At 37.5% G+C, this 10,971-nt stretch overlaps 1 protein-coding gene across 1 annotated transcript; it reads right to left on the bottom strand.

Moving 5' to 3' along the window:
- Positions 1-696: 696 nt before the first annotated feature.
- On the bottom strand, positions 697-10,335 carry LOC101302698 (probable RNA-dependent RNA polymerase 3-like). The gene is made up of 26 exons (XM_004288839.1): positions 9,999-10,335; positions 9,779-9,862; positions 9,572-9,685; positions 9,340-9,468; positions 9,145-9,252; positions 8,920-9,003; positions 8,695-8,826; positions 8,023-8,616; positions 7,790-7,910; positions 7,554-7,683; positions 7,104-7,178; positions 6,718-6,907; positions 5,803-6,001; positions 5,608-5,695; positions 5,356-5,496; positions 4,576-4,644; positions 4,375-4,446; positions 3,991-4,097; positions 3,689-3,837; positions 3,290-3,507; positions 2,814-3,035; positions 2,219-2,367; positions 1,570-1,732; positions 1,292-1,430; positions 1,024-1,193; positions 697-930 (listed from the first exon to the last, which is right to left on the bottom strand). Exons 1-26 carry the CDS (start codon positions 10,333-10,335, stop codon positions 697-699), a joined length of 4,218 nt encoding a protein of 1,405 aa, XP_004288887.1.
- Between the last annotated feature and the right edge of the window lie 636 nt (positions 10,336-10,971).

The following is a 10,971-nucleotide window of genomic DNA, read 5'->3' as shown; positions in this document are numbered from 1 at the left end:
TGTTTGGTTTGAGAGAGTTCAGTTCAAAACCCAAAAGTATAGTGGTGGCTACTTCAGTTTCCCGCATGCAACGTTTGTATGTTTGCAGCGTTTTCGAGACATAGTTCACGGTTCCGAAGAAGGAACTTCCATTGGTGTTGTGTGCTCGGGAAGCTTTTGATTTTAGTATTTTCTTTTTTGATTAAACGACACAGTATAGAAGTTCAAACTGGTCCACTGTGGAGGATATACTATTTTGGAACATGGTGATGACGTCAAAAAGGAGGTCAAATCTTTTAAGCTGAAAATGGAAATGCAGATGGAATCTTGACTCAGATTGAGGAAAAACAGTTGACTCATGTTTTTGAAGCAAGTCATTTTGCACTGCTCAAACAAAACTATGAAGTCATGCTTTTGTTTAGATGATCAAACAAAGGACCTCGAGCTTCTGCTCAAGTTCGGACTCAAGCAAACGAGCATGTCCAGACCCAAACGAAGCTTCTCAGATGATAAATTATGGAACATACCCAAGTGTTGGTGGCCGGTTAAGTGTAGCTGTTAGTGTGCGTTTTGTATGGATTGTAATTCAGTTTAGTCCTTTTTCTTAGGAGTTAATCACCATGAATGCGGAAGCCAGCGAAGACCTTTACATATATACAACATATGTTGCACCATATACCACATTACTCGACGTAATGAAGGAAATGACAGCACTAGTTACAAAATCTCCATCAAAACAGAGGATACTATTGTACAAAACCTTTCGTTGTTGTTCCTAGCGTGAAGCTGGCAAAGAGCTTTACCTGCGACTCTCCACGCAAAGGAACACACCTTCACATTGCCTACCCTCTTCGCATGGTCATAACACACATGATATATAGCATGTGCCTCGTTATATATCTCCTCAATCGGCCTTCTACTCTCCTCAAAGTCATTTGCCTCGTATAGAATCTACACATGAAGGAAAGGCAGTTGGCAAGACAGAAGCAAACTACAATTTTTCATAATCAAGAAGCATCCAATGTAGAAATCTTAAAGCTTTACCTTTCTATATTTCCTTATGACCACATCGGCAGACTGATTTTTGCTTTGTTTATCATCGTCGTCCAAAGCTGAGGCCATCTCCTTCCTATACTGTCTATGTAGTTCCGCCCATTTGTCCAAGCAGGCATCAGGGACTTCATTTTCATCAAAAGCAGGAAGTTTCTCGACTTCTGGATATGGAGGAAGATCAGCATGTTAAAACTCTGCCTCTTTTAACGCACAAGAACTTTGACAATCATTTCAACTATTATTAAAACATGGGTATCACCTTTGAGAGAACGGTCCTCTGTTTGATGCTCATCCACCCTGTTATAAATTGATCCCAAAATGGAAGTTGAAGGGTAAGACCTGTTCTTCCCCATGTAATGGGGGAAACATGAGACCTTCAATTCTTTTGGGACGTCAACCTGATACGCAGAAGGTAAACCTAGTTTTAACTCACAGCCAAATCACTCAAAAGGACATTGAACACTATAGATAATTAAAACCCAGATATAAATTTCCATTTCCACATATCTACAATTTTTGAACTTAAAGATAGCTGACCTTTACGCCTTTCTTTGCAGCATCTAGTGCTGTGTAGTACAAGTCAACCAGCTGCAGTATCTTTTCCTTCACATTATTCTTTTCATGAATGTTACTATCTCCTAGAGTCAAGAAGTGATCCATCCAAGCCAGCCAGTTATCAGCAGCCTCACTCATAGCAAAACTGAAACAGCAGAAAGCGTTTAGTGCAGTAAATCATAAGACTCATAATGGATTCACATTTGTAAAACAAATTCACTACAAGAAGAAACAGGTGAACTATAGCCACTAGCCAGAGACTCAGCACAATAACATGAGAGAGAGAGATCCACACTCTAATACACAAACACAATGCACACCCTCAATTTGATATGTATAAGTTGTAATCGCAATTTTTTTTCTTCCTGATTGATGGTTTTAGAAAAAACAATTTAAAGCAGCAGCCGTCACTGGCGTTTAGAGCTGAAAAGAAAATCATTGTTTGAAGTTTCTCTTTTCCAATATGAACAATGCTTTATCACATCTTACTCAAAGCAATATCACAACGTTTTATATTTATATAGACTAAAAGTAAGAAAATATTCAGAGAATAATAAGCCTCTATGTGGTAGGAACCTAAGGAAAACTAGAATGTGAAGATTATACAACCTAAATTATTATGAATGCATACCTTGGTTCAAACCTAGTTGTCAGGAATGACCTGAACAGAACATCCTCTAGATCTTCAGGCGAATGGTCAGATGGACACCTACTGGGATTTTTTTTAGTTGATATTGAAGCTTCAATCCAAGGTTCACTTGGTTTGTACCACTCCAATAGCTGAAGTTATACCAATAGTATGTGTTAAATAAAAATAAAGAATGGGATAACATCAATTAATAATAATGAGAACTTTGTTCTTTTCAGTGTCATACCACATCATGACCTAGGAAAAGAATATAGAAAACAGTATGAAAACCACATAGAAGCTATGCTGGCCACTCCTTGGCCAAAAAAAACTATGCAGGCCACTCAAATTAATGTCAATAAAGATTCAGATAATAGTATGGGTATTTCCAATGACCCAAACTTTCAAATACGTTCTAACTTTCCAAGCATAAGAACATATATATATATATATATATATATGCAGGAAAGAAAACATATGGAGATATGAGGTATGAAGAACAAAACATGCAAATTCATATATTGGCTAAGCATTTCTTGAGTATCTAGTCCATGTTGAGATTTAAAGGAACCCAACTACGCTTTATGTTAATGCCAACCTGAGGGTTTCTTGAGACCCAGTAGAGATCACCATCAAAATCTCCACCACCCATTTCATCAGCAATGGAACGTGGACCTTTGCAAGAGAAGAATATACCGTATTTGGCATTTCCAACAATATATTCTATCTCCTTTACATAGGTGGCCTTTAGAACATGAATATCCCCAATGTGTAAACCTGGATACCTGTAAACTAGTACCTTCCCAGACAGTTGTCCATCCTTCCTACATCATTAAACCAAAACAGAGCCCTTCACAGTATAAGAAAAATGTTTGTTGACACCAAACTCCACACAGATCATGAAAACGAATCTATAATAACCAATAAATCAAAAACACAATATAACCAAAATAGTTTATTTCTTCGATCATACAACATGTAACTCAAGAAACCATTATCGTTAAGATAAAAAGAAAAAGAAAAAGACACACACACACAGGGGAGGGAGACAGAGAATGATACATACAGGATAACGCAGACTTCATCTTCTTTTAAAGTCCCTGTTGGATCAGCTGTCCCCATCAAATTATACGAATCAGGAATATAAAGTCTCCCTTTCCTGAGACTGTTGTTTTCCTCTTTCATGAGGACTGACAGACGATACCGCAAGTATGACTCTTCTAGAGGTATCCCAAATGAGATCATTAATCTTCCCAAGAAATTGTCATCCATCTCACCATACTTCTCAGCAACTGTGGAAAAAATGATGGAAAGAAATAAAATAAAATTAATTGGAAAAGGAAGAATAGGAAATCGCTAGAATGTTTAACTGGGAATAGATACCGAATCAAGAAATTGGCTGTTAATTTGACCCCAAAAAATCAAAATAAAGGGCAATAAAAGGAGGTAATGTCTCCAAGTACTATAAGGCACCTTTAAGTGCTGCACGTTTCTTGCAGAAAACACCATGAGAATCTTCCAAAGCCTTGTTGAGTATCTGCATGAAAAATTCCTCTGGCACCCCTCCATGCACTAGAAGTGCAATTAGTATCCTTGACAAATGAGTATTCCTAGGAGGAGTACTGAAAAACAAAAAATATAAGGTTGTGAACACTTCATTGTTAAAGAAGTGAAACCTGTAAGTAAATTAATGTATCCAACATATGCTAATGACCAACTATATCATAACTGCATCGAAATCTGTTATGCGAAGATAAGTATAAATCCTGATATACCTTGTGCCAACTATTTCCAAAGAGTTCAGTGTTTGATTATTGGAAATCACTGGATCTGTCTTAACTTTAAGCATTGATGGTCGAATCTGGATTCTGTTTGGTTGAAGCTGCAAATTTTGATACAAAAAATTGAAATGGTGTACAATTAGTGCTAAAAGAAGAGATTGAAGAAGCGATTAGCAGTTGGAGCTAAGAACTATTCCTCAAATTTTTGCATTGTTATCGAGCCTAATCTGATAGATAGTGAAACTTTAATTAACTTTAGCAATGAAATTATAATCTAAATAAACTATTATAAAATAAAATATATATAAACAGGAGAAACAGTGGAGCGTTAGCTCCACCAGGTAAAGTCATTTCAAAATAAAATGATGGGTTCCATACCTTCTTATTGACAAGGAGCGTTCCTTTAGAAGCACTGCCATTGTGAAAAAGTCGGCACTGTATGAGCAAAGGCTGCAAAAGAAGAGTGAAAACAAAAGAAAAAAGGATATGAGAATATACTGCAAGCCAATAAATGAACTCGTGAAGCTCAACAGTCTGGGAAACTGGAAAAGAGAACGACATCAATACTGATTTGCATACCGGCTCTTCAGTTCTAAGACCTGCCCGGTTCTTTCCCGTATCATCAAGTTCATCAGGATCAGGAAGTCCCTAAATCATAAATCATTAGATAAGCCATGTAGAGACAACAGTAGAAGACATTTGCATCTTTGGATCAGCACAACACAGAAGATAAATAGACAAGATGAAGCTACAAGCATTATATTCAGATTGGACTCAACCACATAGACAGAGAGAAGAGAGAAAGAAAACCAAAACAAAAAAAAAAAAAAAAAAAAACCCAAGTCAATTCCAGGAAACTATGAAGCAGGGAAGACAATCTTTAGTTGCAGAAAGGAAAAAGTTTTACGTACGGTGCATGATTGCACATCATATGTATTTCACTTGCATATTAAGTTATTGGCTGTGACAGCATATCCATACAGTAATATGAAAGCCTAATCCACATTTCTGCTTGATTTTTATTAGAATACATATTTAATATCAATAACATCTGGTCCCACGAAGCAATATTAAAGAAGTATTATAGCAACCCATCTTTTCCTGTCCCATTTTCATATTTTTAACATACAGTGTTCAGAACCAAATATGGCAGTATTAACCGACTAATATCCAATAGATCCTATAAACTCAAAAGCAAATGTTCTGCAAGCACTCATCAAAAAAATAAAAAAATAAAAGATCTATCTTGATATGTCAGATGCACTAATTTTGAAGATAATTTAACTATGATTCTCAAAAATATAGTTATTAGTTAGTTATAACAAAAATAAAAACTAAATAACACTTAGAATTGCAAACCTTCATGTGTTCATCGCTTATCCACTGTCCTTTGGCTTCTATCTTTGGACAAAGTAAAGCCAAATCCTCAGATATGAATCCAGTTCCATCTGTATGTATAAGAGGTTTTTCATCTCTATAGATACAATTACCAGATTCATCCTGCAGTTCACAAGAATAGAAAAAAGATTAAGAATAAATTAAAACTGAAAAATGAACAGAAAAAGGCTAAGGTAAAAAAGTTCACAAAAAAAATACAGTTAAGGACCATACAAGACAGTATTCTTCATCGATTATCTCAACCTTGACAAGTGACCAATCTGCTTTTAAGCTCATTGTCTTGGACAAAATGAGTGAAAACCTGGATCCCCAATAAGGATAATTCTTTAGGATCATAAAGGAAAATAACTTCTATGTAGCAACTTGAAATGTCTATCATTGTTTCCTTCTATATAATTCTTTACATACCTAGCCATGTAGTTATCGATACTAGCCAGAGTATGTGCATGCATGAAAAGACATCTGGCTTCATACATCGTCATATGAGATAATCTATAATAGACACCTTTGTCTATGGCTGCATCAGAGGCCACTCGAACAAAGTAACATTTCACAGGTGATGAGGTTGGGTTTTTCTTTTTTTCCTCATTACCACCATCTTTGAACACTGTTTCATAATTATATGAGTGCAGAAAGATATTAATCAATGCTGCTAGGATTCTCAAAAGTTCAAGACTAAGAACGCAAAATGTTCAGGGATTGATATACATGTTGAAAAAGTCAGTATATGAAGAATGAAGCTATAGAAGAATGAAGAGAAAATCCTTATAACCCTTAAGATTGATATTATGGCTGATTACTATTAAGGACCACATACACACAATCATATGGAAAGAATAAACTATTCTGATCTAACAATCAGTTCTCTATACTCAAACATGTGTCATATCAAACATTGTTTCATGGGAAAGTATGGGTTAAGTCCTCCATTACAACCTTTAATAACAAAATGTTGAATCGATTCAGTTCTTTGAAAATAGGGAGCAATCTTTTTAATTTGCTGACATTAGCCTAATTAATACATTTATGCTCCTTTTCCTATCAGGTATGCCTAGTTTATGGTGTAATGACTTTAGTGCTTACGGTTTAGCCAAAACCCCACAACCTATGCCCAAGCTATGAACCAGAGATTCCAAAGACCTAACCGTGATAACAAAATACTCAGAATTTCAACTAAAGAAATGTGTGTGAAGGACCTCAATATATTATGAAAATAATAGATAAAAATAATACAGAATAGAATATCTGAAAAATGGTTTGGGAAGTAAAACATCTCAAAAACTCAAAGTTCAAATTCACCATCTGAAGGCATTAAAAGCTTACCAAAGAAACGATATCGCCTCAAACCAACAAGAATCCCTTCTCTTGCAACCTTCATATACGTAGGATAATTGTGGCAAGCACCACTTTGACCTCTCTGCACCTCTTCTTTAGCAAACTTCACCATTAGAACATTATCATCTCCTAATTCTTTCTGTAGGAGCGTCCTTCTTATCTTATATAGATATGGGCCCTGGATCCAAAGTCAAGAAAACACATCACTTATATAAAACCTCTGCAAGCGGTGTTACTGAAACCACATATCATGATATACAATCTACATTACTGCTTCTCTTAATAAGGTATCAAGTTCTGCCCCTCTTGTGTATGCATTTGAAAACATGTAAATACGAGCATCAAACTTAAAACAGAGAGGTAAATGTTCAAACCTTGAATCTGTAACTCCCATCCACGTTGACATAACAATGATAGACATGTGTGCTTCCAGAATCCCAATCAAAATACTACAATACATCAAATATATAACAGGGACATCAGGCAGTTATGGATACGAAAGGTAGGCTTGTGCTTTTATTAAAGAACTGAACAATGATTCTTTAAAATGGAAAGAGAAAGAAGCTAACAATTATGGGGTGAATTTGAAGTTAACAATTAACATTTGGACCTCTGAAGTAACTGAGGAAAGTTAAACTAATCAATTAGATTTGCATTTGAAAACTAAATGCTAAAATAAAAATTATTCAGGCAAGGGCCCAAATGATCAGTTTTATGCAAGGTCACAGCCAATGACTATACCTAAAATTTCAATATTTTTTCATGAGAGTTGTATACAGATTACGATAATCAATAACGTACAGTCATTAGATAATGAATTTTACCAATCGACGGTCTTCAGTGCTGATGCATTTTCGACCTAGATGTTCCCAAACTGTGCTCTCAAACATTACCATTGGCAAATCTTTCCAATGCCTAATGGCCTCTGCCACTATAAGATCCCTCAACTTCATTCTGAGAAATAATAACAAAATGACCACCCAAAAGCAGGTAAACATTTCAAGCCAAGACTAGCTTCCAAATAAGCAAAGTAAAGCACAAAGGGGAAATTATTCCTCACCCTCCAGCGTAACTCAATATGAGAAATTGTCTTCTATATTCAAGTTCTCCCAGAGCTGCCAAGTGTGCTTCTCCATGGTCTTCAGGTTTGTCTATAACTGAGGACCTAGTGATACCCTCACCTGCAGCAGCACATGCTCAAACTGAGCTAGCAATGACTTAATATAACATTATAATCATACTAACTACCGACCACAATGAATGCATGAAACTGATTAAGTGAGTATGACGGACATTGAAACCTCGGATGAAGTTGTACAGGAATAACATCAGATGACGGTCTCTGATATGGAGAAATGCAGACGGCTTTTGATGGAGAACCAGCATATGCTGATAGTCCTTGAACAGGTGTCTGATCAGTAAATACCCCACCTGCACCAAAACCTTTAATCATAAAACACCGCTGAGGCGCTGACCCCAACAAATGCATGAAGCTGAAAAAATGGAAGCACGACAGACCCTGAAACCTCTTCTCAAGTTGTACACGAGCAACAGAAGCAGATGGGCTTTGACAAGAACAAGTGTGTGCCACTTTCACTGGAGAATAAGGAGATTGTGTATTGTTGTTGCTTCCGGGTTGCTCTAGAACAGTAAATGCCTCACCTTCACCAAAAGCTTTAACATAGTCATATAACACCACTGACGGATTGACCACCAACAAAAATGAATCAACTTGAGAAAGTGAAAGTAGTGACAAACCTTGAAACGGGTCATCAAGTTGTACAGGAGCAGACAGTCTTTGAGAAGAACTGCCTGCAGCTTTCATCAGAGAACCCGATGAATAAGGTGATTGACCACTAACAGGTGAAAGGTGATGAAATCCCTCACCTGCACCAAAAATTTAGTCGGTGGTGACCACAAGTCCACAACCAAATGAATCAATTTGAGAAGCAAATTTTGACAAACCTTGTGACCTCTCATCAACTTGTGCATGATTAGACAATCTTTGATACAAACAACTCCCCGCGGCTTTCGACGGAGAACCATAGCAGTAAGGTAAGTTTCCAACAACAGGTGACCTATGACTAACTGCCTCACCTGCACCAAATTCCCTAACACAATCACACACAAAACACACATATAACAACAACACAATGCATCAAAATAGAGAACACAAAAAGCATGACAAACCTCGAAACCTCTCATCAACTTGTACATGAGCAACAGAGCTTCCATTACAGCTTCCGGGTTGCTCTACAACACCAAACGCTTCACCTGCACCATCACACACACAAGGAAAAGCTTCAACCTTTAAGCTTAGACATATCATCAAACACTTTAAGCTTAGACACATCATCAACACCGCTTTAAGCTTAGACACACACATCATCCAAAAAAAAAAACTGCGACCTTTACCGTCAAACTTGCTTTGACAAGAATAAGTGTGTGCCACTTTCACTGGAGAATAAGGTGATTGTGTATTGTTGTTGTTTCCGGGTTGCTCTAGAACAGTAAATGCCTCACCTGCACCAAAAGCTTTAACATAGTCATATAACAGCATTGACCACCAACAAAATGAATCAACTTGAGAGAGTGAAAGTAGTGACAAACCTTGAAACCCATCATCAAGTTGGCCAGGACCAGACAGTCTTTGAGAAGAAGTGCCTGCAAGTTTCATCGGAGAACCCGATGAATAAGGTGGTTGACCTCTAACAGGTGGCAGGTGATTAAATGCCTCACCTGCACCGAAAATCTAGTCATATTACTCATATAACAGTGATGACAACAAGTCCAGTAGTCCACAACCAAATGAATCAACTTGAGAAAGCAAAATATGACAAACCTTGTGACCTCTCATGAACTTGTGCATGAGTAGACAATCTTTGATAAGAACAACTCCCTGTTGCTTTCAATGGAGAACCATAGCAGTAAGGTGACCTGTCACTAACTGCCTCACCTGCACCAAAATCCTTAACACAATCACACACAAAACACACATATAACCACAATGCAATGCATCAAAATAGAGAACACAAGAAGCACAACAAACCTCGAAACCTCTCATCAACTTGTCCATGAGCAACACAGCTTCCATTACAGCTTCCGGGTTGCTCTACAACACCAAACGCCTCACCTGCATCATCACACACACACACACAAAAAGCTTCTATTTTTTTTTTAATGACGTAAAAGCTTAGACATATCATCAAACACCTACAGGGCACCAAAAAAAGCTTCAACCTTTACCATCAAACTTGCTTCTGCATTACCTGGAGTACCAAACTGAAGTCTCCGAGGAACAATTGAACTAGCACCAGGGCTTTGAACATGAGCAGAACGCACCGTTTTGGACGGCGACGGAGAAGAAGCAGCCGTACATTGCTGCCGGATCATCCACTTGATATAACCGCCGAGGGTTCTGATGTTTTTACTGGTTGAGATTCTCTCCAGGGTCTCATTTGCCGACTCCTCACTCAGAGCCGCCAGCTGCCGTATGACGTCATCATCCGGCCAAGGTTGCATTTTGCTCTCACAGATTTGCCGGAGCTTTAACTCCACAGACGGAGGTAGACGCGGCTCTTGCTGCTCATCCAAAACACGCTTCATGTCAAAGTTTCAATTTTTGACCGGGAATTTCGGTAAAGTTTTGATTTTTGATCGGAATTTTGGCCGGTTTCCGGTTGTTTGGTGTGGGGTTTGATGGGGAGTGGTGTGTCAGTGAGATTATATAGGGAAAGAAAGATGTAAAAGGACAGTGGAGTAGTGTACTGTTCTTCATGATTTGATTTGACTAGACTAAGACCAAGGTCTTTAATCTTCCTTTTACAACACTAAATTATTTGCCTTTATACCAAAGCCTCCATTGATGAGCAGCTCTAATTTCTTTGGTCTGATGACATCAACATGCAAATGAGAATCTTTAAAGATGCATACAGTATCAGACAGAATCAGAACTTTAGTGACAAGGCGACAAACAATCAACCAGTGCTTTCGGCATTTTGCACCTTCAACATTTGGAAACTTATCTGCATAGCATGCAGCCTGTTTTTAAGGCAATAAAACTCAAAACAGAACACCCACCCATCCCATGTAAAGTACGTGCTCAAGCTCATGTACTCTATATGTACTCTATGTATACCATAGAGCGCTGCACAACAGATTCTCTTTTAACATTTTATTAAAGTAGGCTTTTTTATTCATTTTCTCTTTTCAGTTACAAGCGAGAACAAAAAAACAAGTAAA

Source organism: Fragaria vesca, linkage group LG1 (genome assembly GCF_000184155.1).
Source record: "Fragaria vesca subsp. vesca linkage group LG1, FraVesHawaii_1.0, whole genome shotgun sequence".
Classification (NCBI taxonomy): Eukaryota; Viridiplantae; Streptophyta; class Magnoliopsida; order Rosales; family Rosaceae; genus Fragaria; species Fragaria vesca.
Note: the sequence above shows the minus strand (reverse complement) of the source record. Positions and strands in the feature narration are given on the sequence as shown.